The sequence below is a fragment of the Martes martes genome, assembly GCF_963455335.1.
Source record: "Martes martes genome assembly, chromosome: 9".
In the NCBI taxonomy this organism is placed as follows: Eukaryota; Metazoa; Chordata; class Mammalia; order Carnivora; family Mustelidae; genus Martes; species Martes martes.
The window spans coordinates 103,940,310-103,962,277 of record NC_137896.1 but is presented as its reverse complement, the minus strand read 5'-3'; the positions used below and the strand labels follow the sequence as shown (position 1 = coordinate 103,962,277).

The following is a 21,968-nucleotide window of genomic DNA, read 5'->3' as shown; positions in this document are numbered from 1 at the left end:
TTTTCTGGTTTTTCTTTTAAGATTTTATTTATTTATTTGAGAGAGAAAGCACAAGCAGGGGAACAGCAGGCAGAGGGAGAGGGAGAAGCAGGCTCCCTGCTGAGCAGGGAGCCTGATGTGGGGCTCAATCCCAGGACCTTGGAATCATGACCTGAGTGGAAGGAAAACGCTTAATCAACTGAGGCACCCAGGTGCCCACTAACATAATATTTAAAATGCATCAACCTTTGACCTTGTAATTTGTTTCTAGGAATTTACAGATACAGCATATAATGAAAGATTACAGTGCCATTAATAAAAATGAGACCATCCTACATGTAAATATACCCCATACATTAAATTAAAAAAAAACACAATTATGCCAGTGGTATGAAAAATATACGGAAATATGCATAGAATCATTTTTGAAAGATTAAAAACAAAGTGAGCCACGATTGCTCCTGGAACAGGTACCTGGGTGGCTGGGAGCTAAGGGTGGGAGGACGAAGTAGTTCGCTCTGTGCTCTTGAACTGGGTGTCACCTCAGATTTCTTTTCAACATAATGCTAAGGAAAGGAGGGAGGGGTGGAGAAATGAAGACCCTTCCAGCTTTAAAAGTCAATAAATGCTAAGTTGGCTGCTATAATTGTAGAGGTAATTAATGATTTATACAGTTTGTAAAACTATTTTCAAGATGGGAGATATTCCTTTGAGTGGTACTTTTAAAAAATAAAGAAGCTTAAGGTTTATACCTGTTATATTTCCCAGGGATAGCACTGCAGAATGGTCAATAAGAGACAAATTTCGGGGTGCCTGGGGGACTCAGTTGGTGAAGTCCCTGACTTGATTTTGGCTCAGCTCATGATTCAGGGTCCTAGGATGGAGCCCTGTGTGTGTGTGGGGGTCCTTACTCAGCAGGGTGTCTGCATAAGGATTCTCTTTCGCTCTGCCCCTCCCCCAACTTATCTCTCAAATAACTAAATAAACCTTAAAAAACAAAAAGAACACGCAAATTTTATCCACAAAAACTTGAAATCCTGTGAGTATCTTTGGAGAATTTTTGTTTATTATATACAAATAAAAACCCTCACCTTAGAAAAAAGCTGTCTTACCCCTTTTTTGGCTTAAGGGGGAACAGGAGAGTGTTTAAAAGTGTTTTTAGAGAATGTTTGAATCCAAATTATTCTGAATGCCTGCATCCCAAGAGGCGCCCCATTACCTGCAATGTGGGGGTGCCTTACCAGGTTGTACACTTTGATGAAATATTTATAACAACCAAGTCACCTAGACATATTTTGTGAACTTTATTTTTAAGAAACATTTACATAAACAAGAAATATGGAAAACCTTAAGGATCAGAGTGAGCAGGCCAGCATTTATGAAGTGATTTTTAAGGAAATGTCCGTATTTTATTTTCGAGAACGCTTATATTCTAAGAGCAGTACGATTAGCCTATTACGTAGGGTCTTAATCTTGTTTGTATAGTGTTGTTGAAATATTTTCTTCAGTTTTTGCCTTAACAAATCCAAAGATGGAAGATGATGACAATCGGGAATATTCAACATGATGTGAAAGAACTCACTCCACATGTCCAGATGAGGTAGCCTGGAGACACAATGCATAAAATATAAGGTAAACTGTAGTGTCCAACACGCCAGGCAAACTCACTCCTGCCTCCGGCTTCCACATGCTTGGACAGCTGAACAGAACTTCACCTGCACACAAGCCAATGCATCAAGCACCAGAATGCTGAATCTATTACAAGTAAGAGGAACTAAAGATCCAACTAAATGTCTTAGACACACTTTACTCCAAAACAGGACTTAAGCAGTCTTAGTGTAGTGATAGATCTTCAGTGGAAGAACTTTCTCTTTTATTTATTTATTTTTTAGAAAATCAGTTTTTGGCTAGATTTACATCCCATACCGTCAGCATCTGAGAAGCTGGCTGAATGGTTCAGATGAGCCCAATGGCGTATGTACCAGGACCAGGGAGACAGGCTGGACTAGAGCTCAGGACAGAGCTCAGGGTCAGAGTTCCAGCTCCTGGGAGCTTGAGAATGAACTGCAAGACCCCCACGGCATAGAGATAAGGCACTGGGGACAGAGCAGAACACAGCTAAATTCAGCCCATTACTCTCAGGCCTGCTGAGGGCACTGGTGGTCAGAGACAGAAGCCTTCTGAACAATTCTCTGGTCCTTTGATTAGGAGCAAGTGAAGGAATAAAGTATTTGCTAAATTTGATGACTCATGAGGCAGAATAAATCATAGCTGTTCTAAGTTTTCCTTCAGGGTCTGAATCTAATCTTATTTTTATACTGATGATACATTTTGTAAAATTACTGCCAACAGCTTTTTTTTTTTTTGGTTGTGGTGGGTGGGTGTGTACACGAGGGGTCCGGGGAGTCCCAGCTTAAATTTCCTCAAGATATAAACATGTAAAACTCCATTAGGCTTTTTGGACACTAAAGGTGAGTGTATGCTTCTACATATGTTAAAAAAAAGTTAACAAAAGTATAAGTGATACCATGAACATGCATGTAGCAAACACACTCCAATAGCTCACTCACGTGACATAGAGTTAAGAGCCATCTGCGCTGACAGGAAGAGTTCTAGCCTAGTCGTTAATTTTCACTACCATCTTATAGATGAGAAAACAGTCTTACAAAAACTAGAGTCACATAGGGATGGACCTTAAAATCTTGCCCTGGGACAGCCAGCTGCCCTGTCACGTTACTTTACAATCGACAAGTCACATTCTTTCTCATACATGATTTCCTTCGCTTCTTAGAAGACACTTCTTAGGACAGTATGCTCAGCACGATTCCCATTTATAAAGGCAAGAAAACAAATAAAAATCGATGGTTCAGTGAGAATAGGTGATTTCTCTGAAGGGTAAGGAGAAACTGTTGCCTGTGTACGGAGGCCCGCCCCTCTGCCCGCTTCCACTGGGTCTGGGTGGGCGTCGGCTGCCCCCACTCCCAGGAAGCTGCAGTTGCCCAGCTGTGTGACTTGCTGGATGTGCAACTCGCTGGCTGTGCTGTGTCTACCCCAAGGCAGGGGGGTTTCCAGGCCATGACCGAGACCCCATTTTCTACCAGATAGAACCCAGCATTCTACTGTGTATGCCCTCCCACTGTAGCTCCAACACCAATTCTCACCTCCTAAAAAGACCTTCCGGCTTCCAGATGCCTCCTTCATTTCTCACTTTCATGTAAGTGCCGAAAAGCATGCAGTACACTGTTGCAGCAACTCCGAAGTAATCAATCTATAAAGAAAATCTAGGTATCCATGACTAGAACAGTAACTACATATCAGGAGGTCTCTACTTTGGCAGCTAGTTAAATCATCACAGGATTTTACTTTTTTTTTTTTTTTTAAAGGTTTTATTTATTTATTTGACAGACAGAGATCACAAGTAGGCAGAGAGGCAGACAGAGCGAGAGAGGAGGAAGCAGGCTCCCCGCTGAGCAGAGAACCCAATGCGGGGCTCGATCCCAGGACCCTGGGATCATGACCTGAGCCGAAGGCAGAGGCTTTAACCCACTGAGCCACCCAGGCGCCCCAGGATTTTACTTTTAAGTCATTTTGGGAAGCCATTTGTTCAGGGCCCCGCTGGTACACCCAGCTGAATGTCTGTCTGGGCTTTGCTGGAGGCAGCCCCTTTAAAGTGGTTCTTCTGGAGATACCACGTCCTTCTCAAGTCCTCCATTTTGCTGTCCAGAGGCAAACACAGCACTCCAACCCCTCTTGCACATGGACAGCTTAGAAGTCCTCTCCCTCCCTCCCCTGGACTCTGGTGGTTGGCCTCCACCTGCACTCAGAAGCCTCTAGTTATAGGGTGTGTCCATCGCTGAAAACAACACTTGAGCATGGTCTTAAGTCCAAGAACAGATGATGATGAGATAGGTTCAAACTAATGAGATCCCTAAGTTCATTTTAAAAATATAGCAAGCAGGGGCGCCTGGGTGGCTCAGTGGGTTGGAGCCGCTGCCTTCGCCTCGGGTCATGATCCCGGCATCCTGGGATCGAGCCCCGCATCGGGCTCTCTGCTCGGCGGGGGGCCTGCTCCCTCCTCTCTCTCTGCCTGCCTCTCTGCCTACTTGTGATCTGTCTGTCAAATAAATAAATAAAATCTTTTAAAAAATAAATAAATAAATAAATATATAGCAAGCAAAATAAACGATTTTCAAAGCTCTCCCTTGAGTTCCATACCTGGTAGTTCCACGGCTTGTTGCTGAGCATCTCGATGCACTGAAAACCAGAGGTCTCACACTTTGCTGTAAATGTTGTTCCTTTCGGAAAAAGTTTCATGTCTATACTCTGACCCAGGTCAATCAGCGCCAAGCCAGCGGATACATCATCGTCATCACCGTCCTGTTCCAAAAATCTGTATTAATACAAACAAGGGCCAGGCAGCATGAGCACAAATAAGGAAAGGCTGCGAGGGACACAGTAAGAACTGCGTACAAAGTGCAACACTTGCCTGTTTCCCAGTATGAAATTGTCGGGCTTAATGTCTCCATGAATAATTTCACAGTCGTGCACTTGCTGAATCATGCAGAGCATTCTGATCGCGAAGGACAGGACCAGAGCTTGCGGCATCACTTTTTCTGGGGTGTTTTTATAGAGGTTAATAGCATTCTAGAAAGAACACAGAGGGGAATCCTGAACTGGTCGCCCGGGATGGAGGAGCTTTCGAGTCAAGAGCTCTGCTCTCACCCCTCACCCACCACTCCAATAGAAGCTCCAACTACAGAAGGTACATGCCAGGCACCAGCCAACAATGGTCTTCAAGCTCCTGTTCGCATCATCACGATGAATACACTTACTAGCAACGTGCCGTAGCTGTAGAGATCCCCTACTAATACACTGCCGTTCTGGAAGAAGTGGGCGGAATAGAATTTGATGAACATGTGTCGCATGCTTGGCTTCAGTCTCTCCATCAGCTGGGTCCCGATGTAGAACTCCCAGGGGTTGGCGGGCTTCTGGACCTGCAAATCAGGTGTGCGACATTCACATCTAGCCTCACGTTCTGGAAAATGATAGTCAGAAAGCAACTTCCACCCCAATAAAGAATGTGGGGTAGAAACTGATGACAAGCTAGGGACTGTTGCTCAAGTATGCGACTTGCTGTGAGATCATTTCTGTGGCAAGGCCCTTCTAAATCCTTGCCATATGGCTTTTGTTTCTTAATCGTGGACTATAGACCTCAGTGAAATCACCATTGTCTTGAAAAAGAAAAAAGAGGCTGACAAACTCGAGCTCTAAAATTCATTTCTATACTATACAATGAAGCCCTCAGATTATTTACCTTTAAAACGAATTTCTGTTTATTTTTGGTATCATTCACCTCTCCATGGGTAACTTCATAGACCTGGGCAAAGGCCCCTTCTCCAAGAAGGTGATCGACATAGACCAGCAAGGAACCTGGAAGACAGATGAGTCAAAATGAAAAAAAAAAAAAAAAAAGGGCTGAAAACATTATTTCTGGTAAATTTTGTATTTGTAGGATTTTCTTGGTGTTCACTTGCTTTAATAAATACAAATGGACATAGCTCCCTCCGGAGATATTTTTCTTCTTAAACGAGTTAAACACCTGCTACAAAACAGCTCCCCTTGGTAAATGATGGGTCAGGGGAATAGGAGCAGCACTGCTGGGTGCCAGGCCTGCCACTGAATGGCAGGAACGGGGCAGACATCCTCTCTTCACCAACAATCTCATATCAAAGGCATAATGCCTGCACTGTCTGCCTGCCAAGACTGTTGTGATGTTCGAAAGCACACACAAAGATCCTCTGTAAAGTGCTGTACAAAGCTCTACCGTATGCCTTCGGAAACCTCAAGTATTTTACACCTGGGTAAAGAGGGCAATGTATAATTGCACCAATATTTTTAGTAGAATAATTACAATTTTTTATTCATGTAAAAATTTTATTTTAGAAGAGTTTTCAATTGGGGCGCCTGGGTGGCTCAGTCATTAAGTGGCTGCCTTGGACTGAGGTCATGTTCCCAGGGTCCTGGGTTTGAGCCCCATATCAGGCTCCCTGCTTGGCAGGAAGCCTGCTTCTCCCTCTCCCACTCCCCCTGATTGTGTTCCCTCTCTTGCAGTGTCTCTCTCTGTCAAATAAATAATAATAATAAAAAAGAATAGTTTTTAATCTATTGAAGAGTTACAAAGACAGTAGAGTTTCTGTTTGCTCTGCACCCAGTTTTCTTTACTGTTAGCATTTAATAACCATGGTGCCTTTGTCCCAAAGATAGAACACACAATGATAGGTTCCTAAACCCACCCTTTCTCTGGATTTCACTAGTTTTTCCTTAATGTTTCAGGACAAATCCATCAGGTCCCCTTGGTCTCCTCCACTAAACTGTAACAGTTTCAAACTTTTCTTTTGGGTGACCATGACAGTTCCAAGGAGTATTAGATCAGTTGTAGAATATCCTTCAAACTCAACTTGTCCTGCTATTTTTAATAACAGTGGCGTGCTTGGTTTGGGGAGAAAGACCACTGATATCAAGTTGTAACAGATTTTAAGTAATTTAAAAAAAAATCCACGTGTTCAAAATCAAGTTTGAAAAAAGTAGACTTCTGGTTTCTAGCTTGGCACGTTAAGGAGATTAGAAGTCATCTCTCCACCCCACAGTAAAAAAGACAAAAAAAAACCAAACTGAAAATCAAAAAGTCTTCAAAGATCCACTAAAGAACTGAAGTCATAGGGCAAACTGCAGCCTCTGAAACTGGGGAGACAGACCTGTGGATACAGAGAATCACAGCTTGCCAGGCAGAAGCCCAGGAGCAGAAGCTACCACCGGAGCCAGTACTAGGGGGATTATGACACAACTAACACCTCAGATTTCATTTAAGGACAAGTCTGAAGGGAAACCCAAAGCTAACAGGGGAGACAGAAATAAGGACATGAATGGAAGGTTTAGCCTCTACATTGAAAACAAATAATAAACAAAGCCCAATCTCAAGCCAGATAAATCTTACACTAGAGGCCTATTTTATTTAGTTCCTTTTACCCAGTGGATCAGGTCTGGCTTCTAACAAAAATGAGAAGGCATACTAAAAGACAAAAAACACAGCTTGAAGACACAGAGGCAAGTATCAGAGCCAGACACAGATATAGCAAAGGTTTTAGAATTATAAGACCAGGAATTTTTAAAAAAATTATGATTAATATGCTAAGGGCTATAATGAGAAAAGGATAAAATGCAAGAACAGATGGGAAATGTAGGCAGACAAATAGAAACTCTGAGAAGGAATCAAAAGGAAGTGCTAGGAAAAAACCCCACTATGACAGAAACGAAGATATTCTTTGGTGACCTCTGCAATAGGTTGTACATGGCTGGGAAAAGAATTGTCAGCTTGTAGAATGTCAACAGAAACTTCCAAAACTGATCTGCAAAGAGGAAAAAAAAATTTTTTGAAGATAGAAAAGAATGTTCAAGAGTTGGGGGACAATTACAATAGGTGTGACATATATGTAATGGGAATATTAGAAGGCAGAAGAAAACAAGGAATAGAAAAAATATTTAGAGTAATAATAGTTGGGAAATTACCAAAATTAATGACAGACACTAAATCAAGGATCTAAGAACCTCAGAGAACACAAGGCAGGAAAAATAGCCAAAAATCTACACCCAGGCAAGTTGTATTCAAACTGCAGAAAATCAGACAAGAAAAAAAATATCGAAAGGCGCCAGAATAAAACCACTTACCTAGAGAGAAGCAAGAAGAAGAATGACATTGAATTCTCTGGAAACCACACAAACAAGAAGAGAATGGAGTAAGTGTTAAAAGGAAAAACCACCAAGCAAAAATTATGTATCCAGTGAAATTATCCCTTCAAAAGTAAAGAAATAAAGACTTGCTTAGACAAAGATTAAGGGAATCTGTCACCAGTAATCCTGACTTGCAAGAAATGTGAAAAGAAGTTCTTCAGACAGATGGATGAAGAGATAGACAAGAAACTCAGATCAGAAGAGTGCAGGAAAAAGGAATAAATTAAGATAAAATCTTTTCTTTTCTTATTCTTAATTGATCTAACCGATAACTATTCCAAACAATAATTGCTACAATTTAAGTACAGCTTAGGATAAGTGAAATGAGTGACAGGATGGTTATAAGGGATAGGAGGGAAGAATCGGTAATATTCTCTTATAAGGTACCTGGCATCCCCTGTGAAGTGTTACAGTGTTTTTTGAAGGTGGACCTGGATTCATTCTAAATGTATACTGCGAACTCTGGGGCAACTACGAAAAACAGTAAAAAAATGAGGTATAACTGAAATGCTAACAGGGAAAATGAAATAATAGAAACACTCAATTAACACCAGAGAAGACAGAGTCAATCTGGACGGGACTGGAGGAGATTATGCTGAGTGAAATTAGTCAAGCAGAGAGAGTCAATTATCATATGGTTTCGCTTATTTGTGGAGCATAAGGAATAACACGGAGGACATGGGGAGATGGAGAGGAGAAGGGAGTTGGGGGAAATCGGAGGGGGAGACAAATCATGAGAGACTGTGGACTCTGAGAAACAAACTGAGGGTTTTGGAGGGGAGGTGGTGGAAGGTTGGGTGAGCCAGGTGGTGGGTATTATGGAGGGCATCTCTCTCTCTTAAATTTAAGAAAATCTTAAAAAAAAGAAGAAGAAAGAGGAGAAGAAAATAAAGGAAACAAAGAACAAGGGCAATGAACAGAAAACAGTAACAAATATAGTAGACACTAATCCAGCTATCTCGGTAATCTTTCCAAATATCAGTAGACTAAATATACCAATGAAACAGAAACTATCATGGTAGATAAAAATATAAGACCCAGCTATATGTTGTCTATGAGAAAAACACCTTAAATATAAAGACATACATAGATGAAAAGTAAAGGGAGGAAGTAAAATGGAGGAAGATATGACATGTTAAGATTAATAAACAGAAAGCTGGAATAGCTATACTAATTCCAGACAGAGCAGACATCAGAGCAGGGAAAATTATCAGGCATAAAAATGGGCACTAGATAATGACAAAGAATCAATTTTCCAAAAAGGCATAATAATCCTTAATGTATATTACCTCACAACAGAGCATCAAAGTACTGAGACAAAAATTGATAGAACGGCAAGGAGAACAGATGAATGCACCATTCTAGCTGGAGACTGCTACACTCTTTTATCAGTAATTGACAGACCCAACAGGCAAAAAATCAGTAAGGGCTTGACTGACTTGAACAGCAGCACTAATCAATTGGATCTAATTAACATTTATAATTCATTTAATTCATTTAACAACAGCAGACTATACATTCTTTTGAAGCTCACTTGGTGAGTGTTCCATAACACTCACCAAGACAGACCATTTTGGGCCATAAAACACACATTTACTGAATTAAAAAAACAAAACAAAAACAAAGAAATCATAAAAAGTATGTACTCCAACCATAGTGGAATTAAACTAGTAATCGATAACAGAAAAGATAGCTGGAAAACCCCCAAACACTTGGAGATTAAACAACACATGTTAAAATAACACATCAATCAAAGAAGAAATCTTAGGAGAAATTTTAAAATATTTTGAACTAGAAGAAAATGAAAACACAATTTATTAAAATTGTGAGGTGCCTCAAAAACAGTGCTTAGGGGGAAATTTATAGGATTAAATGCATACATTAGAAAGAAGATCTAAAATCAATAATTTTAATTTCCACCTTAGGAAACTAGAAAAAGAACAAATTAAATCCAAAGTAAGCAGAAGAAAAAAATAATCAGAGCAGGCAAAACAAAACAAAAAAAAAAGAAAAAATTGACCAATTAAGACCAAAAATACTAGAGCACATATCAGCGAAATTGAAAACAGGACATCAACAAGAATATCAATGAAACAAAAAAGTTCATTCTTTGAAAAAGATCAATAAAACCCCTAAGTCCCTACCAGGCGACCTAAGAAAAAAAGGGAAAGGACATAAAATACTAATATCAGAAATGAAAGAGAGGACATTACTACAGATCCCATGAATTAAAAAGATAATAAGGGAATACTATGAACAACTCTGTGCCCACAAATTTGATAATCTACATGAAACAGACCAATTCCTTGAAAGACATCCCCTACCAAAATTCACATAGGAATATGAGACAAGAAATCGAATCACTAATAGCTTTCCTAAACAGAAAGCACCAGGACCAGATGGGTCCACTGGTGAATTTTACCAAATATTCAAGGAAGAAATTATACCAATTCTCCACAATCTCTTTCAGAGGATAGAAGCAGAATGAATACTTCCCAACCCCTTCTATGAGGCCAGCATTACCCTAATACCAAAAACCAGACATATAACACTACAAGAAAACTACAGAGCAGTATCTCTTATTATCTTATTATCTAAAAATCCTCAACAAAATATTAGCAAATAAAATCCAAAAAAAGTATAAAAAAATTATTTACCATGACCAACTGGGATTTAATCCAGGTATGCAAGCCTGGTTATCCTATGAAACAGAAAAAGTGTTTGATAAAATTCAACACCCATTCATGATAACTTTCTGCAAACTAGGAATAGAGGAAAACTTTCTCAACTTGATAAAGAACATCTACAAAAAACTTACAGCTAACATTATACTTAATGGGGGGAGGGGAAACTAGATAAATGTCTTCTCACTAAGATTGGGAACAAGGCAAGAATTTCTCCTCTCACCACTCCTATTCAACATTGTACTGGAAGTCCTGCCTAATGCAATAAAACAAGAAAAATGAAATAAAAGGTATACAGATTGGGAAGGAAGAAATAAAATAGTCCTTGTACACAGAAGACAGCATGGTCTAGCCAGAAAATGTCAAAGAATCAACAACAAAACCCTCCTGAATTAATACATGATTGTAGCAAGGTTGCAGGATACAAGGTCAATATATAAGTCAAATGCTTTCTCATGTACCAGAAATTAGTAAGTGCAATTTGAAATTTAAAAAACACAATACCACTTATGTTAGCATCCTCCAAAATGAAATAACTTGGGTATAAATCTAATAAAATACGCATAAGATCTATAAAAGGAAAACTATAAAACTTTGATTTTAAAAAATCAAAGATTTTATCTATTATCTACATAGAGATATTCCATGTATATGGAGAGGAAGGCACAATATTGTCAAGATGTCATGTTTTCCCAACTTGGTCTATAGATTCAATGGAATTCCAATCAAAATCCCTGCAAGTTATCTTGTGGTTATTGACAAACTGATTTTAAAGGTTATGTGGAAAGCCAAAAGGCACATGTTGGAAGACTGACATTACCCAATATCAAGACTTACTATCAAAGCTACTGTAATCAGTACAGTGTGATATAGGTAAATAGATCAATGGGACAGAAGAGCCCAGAAACAGAGCCAAGCAAATACAGTCAACTGATCATTGACAAAGGAGCAAAGACAATTCAGTTATGAAAGGATAGCCTTTTCAATAAATGCTGATGGAACAGCTGGACATCAACATGCAAAAATGGATCTAGACACAGAACTTACACCTTTCAGGGAAAGTTAACTCGAAATGGATCATACACATGAATGTAAAACATGAAACTATAAAATCTCTAAAAGGTAAGAGAATAGCTAGGTGACCTTAGGTTTGCAGATGATGTCTTACACATAACACCAAAACATGGTCCATGGAAGAAATAAACTGCTCAAAATTTAAAAACTTCTGTTCGCAAAAGACACAGTTAATTGAATGAAAAGACAAGCCAAAGACTGAATGACTATCTTTTCGAAACACTTATCGGATAAAAATTATCCAAAATACACAACAAATTCTTGAAATTCAATTAGGAAAATAGGGGGAAAAATTCAGAATTAAGAAATCAATCAACCTGATTTTTAAAAAATGGGCAAGAGATCTGAATACATATTTCACCAAAAAAGATACACAGGTGGCAAATAAAGATGAAAAAATGTACATCATCATATGTAATTAGGGAATTGCAAATGAAAAACAATAATGAAATACTATTACGCATCTATTACAGTGACGAAAACCCAAATTGCTGACAACACCAGATGATGGTGAGGATATGGAGTAACAGCTCGCCTTCATTGCTGATGGGAATACAAAACGGTACAAACTCCACTTGGAGGCAGTTTGGTGGTTTCTTACAGAAGTAAACATATGCTCCCCTGTTTCAGCAATCATAATATCCTTGATATTTATCCAAATGACTTGAAAACTTCTGTCCACACAAAAACTGCATAGGAGTCTTACAAAACTTGGAAGCAACCAAGATGTCCTTCAATAGGTGAATAGATGAACTGTGGTACATGTGCACAATGGAATATTTCTCAGTGATGGTAAAGATAGAGCTTTCAAGTCATGAAAAGACATGGAGGAATCTTAAATGTGTATTGCTGAGTGAAAGAAGCCAATGTGAAAAGCTTGCATACTGTGTCATTACAACTATCTGACATTCTGGAAAAGGCAAAACTATGGAGACAGGAGTAAAAAGATTAGTGCTTGTCAGGGTTTTAGGTAGAGGGCAGGCCTGATGAGTAGATGGAACACAGGGGATTTGGGGGGCAGGTAAACTACTCTTTATGATTCTGTAATGATGAATGCTGGTCATTATACATTTGTCAAACCCCGCAGACCGTACAACACAAAGAATGAACCCGAATGTAAACTGTGGACTTTAGTTAATAATAATGGATTAACACTAGTTCATCAACTTTAACAAATGTACCACACTAATGCAAGCTGTTAATAGGAGAAGCTGTGTGTGTGTGTGTGCCTGTGCATATGTGTAAATTATCCCGCAAGAAGTCTTGCTTCCAGTGTTATTCACATCCACCCCGTTAACCATTTTTCTCAGTTTTGAGTATGCTTCAAGGGTTCTCTAGAAATAGCATTGAATCTGAGTATATGTTATCTTCCCCCTTTTAAGAAATATAAGGCAGCATATAATACTTGTCTGCCCCATAACATGTTTTGGACATCATTCCCTATCAGTACAGAGCAAGCTATATTTTACTGTAGAGGTATCCCTTCATTTATTTAAGCAGTCCCCCAAAGACACCTATGTTGTTTCCGATCTACTGTTTTTACATGCACATATGTCATTTTGAATGTATGCAAGCATATCTGCAGGAAATTCTTTAAAACGGATGTCTAAAACTATGCATTTTTTATTTTGATAGATATTACCAAATTGCCCTTCATAAGTGATAGTCCCAACAGGAATCAAAATCTGACTGTCATGGCTTAACAAAATGTTTTCAGCTTAGTACTACAGATAATCTATAACTCTCTACTTGAAGGAGGTGGGGTACATGGGTGGTACCAGAAGGAGAATCACATATGCATAAATTACCGTCGACTTCCTATATAGAAGCAAGAGTTAAAAATTTTTTACCCATATAGTCCTTACCCAGTTGAAACTCAGTCTTCGGCTTGATGGCTGGAAGTTTACACTGCCATTCATAAGTATTTGGATAGGATCTCACCGGCTTAGAAAGCCCAGATAAAAGTTTGAGAATCAACGTATCATCCCATGGATTCTCAACAGTCAAGTCTTAAAAGAAATGGGAACATAAAAAAGAAAATGAACTCAGTACCCAAGAATTTTCCCAAAGAAACTACAGATAAAACAAGTAGAGACATTCACTAAATAAGCTTTCAAAAGCCTTATCTTTAAAAGAGCATTGATTCAAATAATAACCATTTGCAAAAATCAAAATGGCTAGTTCTACACAGTTCATTGTTATTTTAGATCAACAAATTTAGATCAATATTTAGTTGTGATAAAGGAAATGAACCCCAAAAGCACCTGTTCCACTTGCCTGGAACTGCTAGATTCTGCCTTTAGCATAATTATGTCTTAAAGGCCGACCTGGATATCAGTTAGTTCTAACATCTCCCACTTTTATCTACAAAATACAAGGACTTTCAATACTTATATTACCTATGAGGAATTTGCATGCATGAGAGGTACTTTGGGTTCACAAAAAAGAAATCATTTCTAAAAGAAGAATAAAGTTTCTGCTCAGTTTAGCATGCTATAAAAATTCTTTTAGTGGTAGTTATCAAAGACTAATCCAGCATGATTAACATTTACTTAGTGTTAAGTGTATGTAGAACCCTGTTCTGAGTAGTTTATGTTTAATAATCTACTTGGTCCTTATAAGACTCTGAAGTAGGACCATCACCTCCCCTCTATAGAAAAGGAACAAGAGCCACAGAGAACTGAAATGATTTTGGCCAAGATCACATGACTGCCTAAAGTGGAGCTAGGATTAGAACCTCGTCAGTCTTCAGAGTCTGTATTCTTTTCTTTTCTTTTTTTTTTTTTTAGATTTTATTTATTTATTTGACAGACAGATCACAAGTAGGCAGAGAGGCAGGCAGAGAGGGAAGGGAGGAAGCAGGCTCCTTGCTGAGCAGAGAGCCCGACACGGGGTTCGATCCCAGGATGCCGGGATCATGACCTGAGCTGAAGGCAGCAGCTTTAACCCACTGAGCCACCCAGGCGCCCCCAGAGGCTGTATTCTTAACCATGATGCAAGACTACCTAAGGCTGTTCCCGTGTAACTAGGGGAAAGGAGTTAAGCCCTGAGCTGCTTACTTGGCTGTAAAATGGGGGTACCTCTCTTAAATTCAATGCCTGCCATAGGAGGCCCTCCAGTTCTAACTCCCTCCTCCAACAGTAGTGATTCTGATGCTTTCTCAAATTAAAACAAATTAATTTGCCTTTCCACTGCGCTATGTTGTGCTGCACTGTGATCTAATTTGCAAGTTTTGTCTGAACTTGTATTCTACTCAATGACATTCAAGTCCCTGCTCTTTGAGCTTCTTCCACGAAACAGCTTTTACCAGGCTATTGTCCTGATTCGGGAACACAATTAAGACTGAACATCTGTTCGTACTTGAAGCATTGACATTCTCAAGTGAACTAGTCTGCGTCCATTCTGCTCGGCACCCGGCATCGGTGCCCGGTGGGTCTTCCGCGACGGTGAGGTTAGTGTCTGTGAGTTTACAAGCCTCGAGGCTCTGTGCCACCTCACTGGCCAGCACGCCACCTGCTGCAGGCTGGCTTCCACGGAGCAAGGATGCTGAAGATATGTCTGCAGGGAACAGTGGTTCTGGGCTTTTCTCTTGAATTGAGCTGGATGTGTTAAAGGGATAGACAAGAGGAAACAAAACCCATGATTACAAGTCTATTGGATTTGATCACATGAAAAAGCCCCGTGAAACAGTTTCCTTTTCATTCTATAAATGACATTTCAACACTGCCTTACAAAGAGTTGATCAAAGCATTTTCTTCAGACAAACAAATACATGCAAATACATAGCCAGTACAGTATGAATAGAGATAAAATCAAAGACATGGTAACGCAGTCAATAAACAGGCAAGCAAACACAATGGATATTCTTTGGTGGGAAACATGGGGATGGGTGGGTTTATTTCCCCAAGATGTCATCAAGCGGGGAATCCAGACTGAATATTGAACTCTATTCCAAAACAGCTTCTTGTATAGCACTGAAACAGATAGAAAATGTCATAATCCAGCAACCTAACAGTTTCTTTCTGTATACACACATACATAGTTGATGTGTATTACTCAGGGATCCCATATTTGTGAATTTGCCTACATGCTAAAACTTATTCGTGATCCCCAAATCAATTTTCATGGCGCTTCTGCAGACACGTAGGATGGTGAGAACATGTGACCCAACATACACACTCCCGGAGATGGAATAAGGCAATGCTCTGCGTTCTCGTGTCAGCTCGCACACTGTAAACCAGTGTCCTTTCGCAGTATGTTTAGTAATATATTTTTCTGTGTTTTTGTGATTTCACTGTTTAAGACATTCCTCCAAGAGCAGTGCTAAAGTGTCTAGTGTTCCTAAGGTTGAGAAGGCCGCGAAGTGTCTTACAGAGAAAATACATGTTAGATAAGCTTCATATAGGTATGAGTTACTGTGCTGTTGGCCCTGAGTTCAACGCTAATGAATCAACCATTATTTATTAAATTAAGGTGTCTTTAAACAAAATGTGAACAGAGGCTCACAGGAACCAAACTAGGAATGATGGTTCAGTGTTGGGTAATTCAGAGTTTGCAGTGACTTTATACAAAAGAATGAGTGCAAACAGTAAGACTCAACTATGTACGTATCTCCACACACAACAACTCTCCTCCACCTCTATGCCCACACGTACACAAACACATATATAAGTATGCATTACCGTAAAAAAACATATGTACATGCAACTTCCTGTTGCATTCTTACTACTTGACAGACATTTTTCCCTGGTAGGAATTTTTTTGAAAACAAAGTAGGTTTGGAATAATTTCAGATTTAAAGAAAGGTTGCAAAAATCATAGAAAATTCCCATATACTCCTCACCCAATTTCCTCAAATGTTATCAGCTCACCTGACAGCAGCTCCTCTGTCAAAACCAGTAAACCAACATTTGTTATAGTACTCTTAACTAACCTCGAAACTTCACCAGTTTTCCCACAGGGTCCTTTATTTGCTCCCAGATCTAATCGTGGATACCATGTTGTATTCAACGGTTACGTCTCCTTACTCCCTTCTCATTGGTGACGGATTCTAAGTGTTTCCTACTTTCCCAAGACCTCGTCAGTTTTGAGGAGTACCAGCCAGGTATTTTGTAGTATGTCCCTTAATTTGGGTTCCTTTGATGTTTTCCTCATGACTAGACTGTGAAGAATGTTTCAGAGGTCAAGTACCCTTCTCAATGCATGACTATCATGAGCTGTCACTTGTGAAATTAACCTTGATCATTTGGTAAATGTGGCATCTGCATAGGGGAGACAAGATGGCGGGGAAGTAGGAGGAGGCGCCTTTTCAACCTGCACCCTAAAGTGAGCTGATTACCTACCAAAGAACTCCGATCACCCATGAAATCAGCCTGAGATCAGAATTATACACGTCTGGATCTCTACGGGGGCCAGAAGACGCCAGTGGGCAGGTAAAGTGGAGTGGGAACGTCGGACTGATATCGGAAGATAAACAAAAGGGGGAGGGAGCCACCAGAGGCGACCGACTGGAAAATAATACCCCAATACGAGAGTGCCCGGCATCTGGGGACCAGCATTAACTTGGAGTCTTGTTGAAAGCACTCAAAAGAGCAAAGACTCGAGCGGGGAAATTGTGGGAATCGGGGCGGATAGGGATAGGGGCTTAAGTCCCCAGACCCAGGGCAGCCTCCCCTAGCGCTGAGCCAGAGAGTGCGGCGGAGAAACCTGGTCTTTGTCCCGGAGCCACCAGTGCGCCCCAAAACGGGTGGAGTCTGGCTCCCGTGAGGGGCTGGGAGCCACACCAGACGGCAGAACGCGCACCTTACTGGAGATGCGCGCGTACCTCAACCTCCCCTGAGAGAGGTGCACGAACGCCCAGCCTGGTGTTCTGGGACCCACGCGGCGATAGACCCACGCGGCGATAGAGCCGATAGAGCTGGAGGCGCCGCGCCCCAAACCATCCCTTGGGAGAGGTGCGTGCAAGCCCTGAGCTCTTAGCCCCAGCCAGCGGGAAAATCTCAGTGTGCGATTGCTGCTTGGAACCTCTCTGGCGGTCTGGAGCTGCCCAGACAGCCACAGCTGCCTTGGTTTTGCATACAAGCAGGAGATCCTGCGTCCCCAGGGACCGCGACTCAGAACCTGCTCTGCCAGCGGCCCAGCGGCTGCAGCACCTGCAGGGGAGCAGACTGAGGCTTCTCTCTGAGAGGGAGGTTGGGGTGCAGTTTTCTTTCCTCTAAACCTCCAAAAACCATCAAAAGCTGACAAGGCGAGAGAAAAGAAGTGAACAAACAAAAAAACCTCCAGAGAACAAAAACCTGAAAAAAAAAACGTTTTTCTCAGAGCCCACCCCCTTGAGGGGGTCGGGAGGACTTAACTCAGGGAACATCATTGACTGAAAACCCACGTGGCAGCCCCCTCCCCCAGAAAACAAATCAGGAAAAAAAAAAAAAAAGACTACAAGAGAACAACCACCACTACTTCATAGATACAACTTTTATTTTTAATTCTTTCCCACTATTCTGGTTCATTTTTTTTCTTTTTTTATATAGATAATTTTTTAACCTATTTACCATCACAGTGAGATGTCCAGTACATCAAATTCCATGATAAACTTCTAACCTGAATTTTTTGATACATACACATGTGTTTTTCTTTTGCTTTTCTATTTTCTTAATTTTTAAAAAAAATTTTTAATTTAGTTTAGTCCAGTTTATTCCTTTTTTATTTTTATTTTCTAATATTCATATAGAGTTAAACTTCAAGGTAACCCCCTTTCTCCAAGCAATGCTACCCCTATAGGTGAACCAATTTTTAATCCCCCTTTTTCTTAGGAAAGTTGAGTCCTTTAACAAAGATATCAAGATACATCCAGGAAGAATCAAAATAACCTTCCTCGCCCACACCGAGAATCTATAACCATGCTCCCATCTTTTTCTTCTGCCAGTGTCTCTGTGTATTTATGTTTGTCCGGATAGTATATAAATCTTATACTTGGGGTTCTTCTTGACGAGGCTCCTCCTTTTTTTTGCTTATATATATATATATTTTCTCTCATCATATACTTTTATCAGTCTTTTTGTTTGTCTGTTTTTGTTTGTATACGTCATAAACCTTACCCTGGGGCCCATTTGGGCTGAACCTTCACTTTTATCTTCCCTTTTTTTCCTGTCTCTCTCTCTCCCTCTTTTTTCTTTTTCTTTTCTTTTTTCTCTCATTTGGGTGGGGAATCCTGAGTGCTCAGAAGCGTTCCAGGGTGCACCTTGACTGCACCACGGTCAATACATCCAGCTACATCTGTCCAGTCATCTCTCACCAAAATGACTAGGAGGAGGAATCCCCAACAGAAGAAAAATACAGAGGATGGGCCTTCTGCAACAGAGCTAACGGCTATCAACATAGACAATATGTCAGAAAGAGAATTCAGGCTAACAATTATCCAGGCAATAGCTAGGTTGGAGAAAGCCATGGATGACCAAACAGAATTGATTAGGGCAGAATTGAAAGCGACCAGAGAGGAGGTTCATAATGTTAGGGCAGAGCTGAAGGCCACCAGGGATGAGGTTCACAATGCTCTCAATGAGTTCCAATCTAATCTAAATTCTCTAAAAGCTAGGGTAACTGAGACAGAAGATAGAATTAGTGATCTGGAGGACAAACAAATAGAGAGAAAGGATCAGGAGGAAGCCTGGAACAAACAGCTTAGAAGCCACGAAAACAGAATCAGGGAAATAAATGATGCCATGAAACGTTCCAACGTCAGAATTATTGGAATCCCTGAAGGGGAGGAGAAAGAAAGAAGTCTAGAAGATATAGTGGAACAAGTTTTTCATGAAAATTTTCCCAATCTTGCGAATGGAACAAGTGTTCATGTACTAGAAGTAGAAAGGTTCCCCCCCTCCCAAGATTATAAATTCAAAAAAAAATCCAGGTACCTCATAGTAAAATTGAGGAATCATAATTGTAGATACAATCTCTTGAAAGCCGCTAGGACAAAGAAGCTCCTTACATACAGAGGAAAGCCCATCAGAATAACGTCAGACCTGTCCACAGAGACCTGGCAAGCCAGAAAGGGCTGGCAAGATATATTCAGGGCACTAAATGAGAAGAACATGCAGCCAAGAATACTTTATCCAGCAAGACTGACATTCAAAATGGATGGAGAGATAAAGAGTTTCCAAGACCGGCAAGGCTTGAAAGACTATACAACCACCAAGCCGACACTGCAGGAAATATTAAGGGGGGTTCTATAAAAGAGGAAAAATCCTAAGAATAGCATTGAACAGAAATATAGAGACAATCGACAGAAAGAAAGACTTCAAAGATAACACAATGTCAATAAAAACGTATCTCTCAATAATCACTCTCAATGTGAATGGCCTAAATGCACCCATAAAACGACACAGGGTTGCAGATTGGATAAAACGACAGGACCCATCCATATGTTGTCTACAAGAGACCCATTTTGAACCTAAAGATACACCCAGACTGAAAGTGAAGGGATGGAGAAGCATCTTTCACGCCAATGGGCCTCAAAAGAAGGCCGGGGTAGCGATTCTCATATCAGATAAATTAGATTTTAAACTAAAGACGGTAGTCAGGGATACAGAAGGACACTACATCATTCTTAAAGGGACTATCCACCAAGATGATCTAACAATTGTAAATATCTATGCCCCCAATATGGGAGCAGCCAATTACATAAGAAAACTATTAATCAAGATAAAGAGTCATATTGATATGAATACATTAATAGTAGGAGATCTTAACACGCCTCTCTCAGAAATAGACAGATCATCGAAGCAGAAAATCAATAAAGAAATAAGAGCATTGAATGATACATTGGACCAGATGGACCTCATAGATATATACAGAACATTCCACCCTAAAACAACAGAATACTCATTCTTCTCAAGTGCACATGGAACCTTCTCCAGAATAGACCACATACTGGGTCACAAATCAGGGCTCAACCGATACCAAAAGACTGAGATTATTCCCTGCATATTCTCAGATCACAATGCTTTGAAACTGGAGCTCAATCACAAGGAAAAGTTCAGAAGGAACTCAAATACCTGGAAGCTAAAGAACACCTTGCTTAAGAATGCTTGGATCAACCAGGAGATCAAAGAAGAACTTAAACAATTTATGGAAACCAATGAGAACGAAGACACTTCACTCCAAAACCTATGGAATACAGCAAAGGCGGTCCTAAGGGGGAAATTCATAGCCATCCAAGCCTCCCTCAAAAAAATTGAAAAATCCAGAATACACCAGCTGTCTCTACACCTTAAAGAACTGGAGAATCAACAACAAATCAAACCAACTCCACACGTAAGAAGGGAAATAATCAAGATTAGAGCAGAGATCAACGAGGTAGAAACCAGAGATACAGTAGAACGTATCAACGAAACTAGAAGCTGGTTTTTTGAAAGAATCAATAAGATCGATAAACCATTGGCCACACTAATCCAAAAGAAAAGAGAGAAAGCCCAAATTAATAAAATTATGAATGAAAAGGGAGAGATCACAACTAACACCAAGGAAGTAGAAACAATCATCAGAAGCTATTATCAACAGTTATATGCCAATAAGCTAAGCAACCTAGATGAAATGGATGCATTCCTGGAAAACTATAAACTCCCAAAATTGAACCAGGAAGAAATTGACAACCTGAATAGACCGATATCTAGTAACGAGATTGAAGCAGTGATCAAAAACCTCCCAAAAAACAAGAGCCCAGGACCTGACGGATTCCCTGGGGAATTCTATCAAACTTTCAAAGAAGAAATAATACCTATTCTCCTGAAGCTGTTTCAAAAAATTGAAGCAGAAGGAAAACTTCCAGACTCTTTTTATGAAGCCAGCATTACCCTGATCCCCAAACCAGGCAAAGACCCTACCAAAAAGGAGAATTTCAGACCGATATCACTGATGAATATGGATGCTAAGATTCTCAACAAGATCCTAGCAAACAGGATCCAACAGCACATTAAAAAGATTATCCACCATGACCAGGTAGGATTCATCCCTGGGTTACAAGGATGGTTCAACATTCGCAAATCAATCAATGTGATAGAACAAATCAATAAGAGAAGAGAGAAGAACCACATGATCCTCTCCATTGATGCAGAAAAAGCTTTTGACAAAATCCAGCATCCGTTCCTGATTAAAACGCTTCAAAGTATAGGGATAGAGGGAACATTCCTGAACTTCATCAAATCTATCTATGAAAAACCCACAGCAAATATCATCCTCAATGGGAAAAAGCTTGCAGCCTTCCCATTGAGATCAGGAACACGACAAGGATGCCCACTCTCACCACTCTTGTTCAACATAGTATTAGAAGTCCTAGCAACAGCAATCAGACAACAAAGAGAAATAAAAGGTATCCAAATTGGCAAGGAAGAAGTCAAACTCTCTCTCTTCGCAGATGACATGATTCTTTATATGGAAAACCCGAAA

General features: G+C 40.1%; 1 protein-coding gene across 1 annotated transcript in view; it reads right to left on the bottom strand.

Moving 5' to 3' along the window:
* Positions 1 to 1,260: 1,260 nt before the first annotated feature.
* BUB1 (BUB1 mitotic checkpoint serine/threonine kinase) overlaps positions 1,261 to 21,968 on the bottom strand; it is a 51,121-nt gene continuing 30,413 nt past the window's right edge. Inside the window, exons 18-25 of the mRNA XM_080813739.1 lie at positions 14,886 to 15,124; positions 13,391 to 13,534; positions 5,294 to 5,409; positions 4,812 to 4,973; positions 4,466 to 4,623; positions 4,195 to 4,369; positions 3,141 to 3,247; positions 1,261 to 1,584 (exon numbers count right to left, since the gene is read on the bottom strand). Of these exons, the coding sequence (XP_080669865.1) occupies positions 1,389 to 1,584; positions 3,141 to 3,247; positions 4,195 to 4,369; positions 4,466 to 4,623; positions 4,812 to 4,973; positions 5,294 to 5,409; positions 13,391 to 13,534; positions 14,886 to 15,124 (1,297 nt within the window). The 3' untranslated portion in view covers positions 1,261 to 1,388. The remainder of the gene's footprint in view (positions 1,585 to 3,140; positions 3,248 to 4,194; positions 4,370 to 4,465; positions 4,624 to 4,811; positions 4,974 to 5,293; positions 5,410 to 13,390; positions 13,535 to 14,885; positions 15,125 to 21,968) is intronic.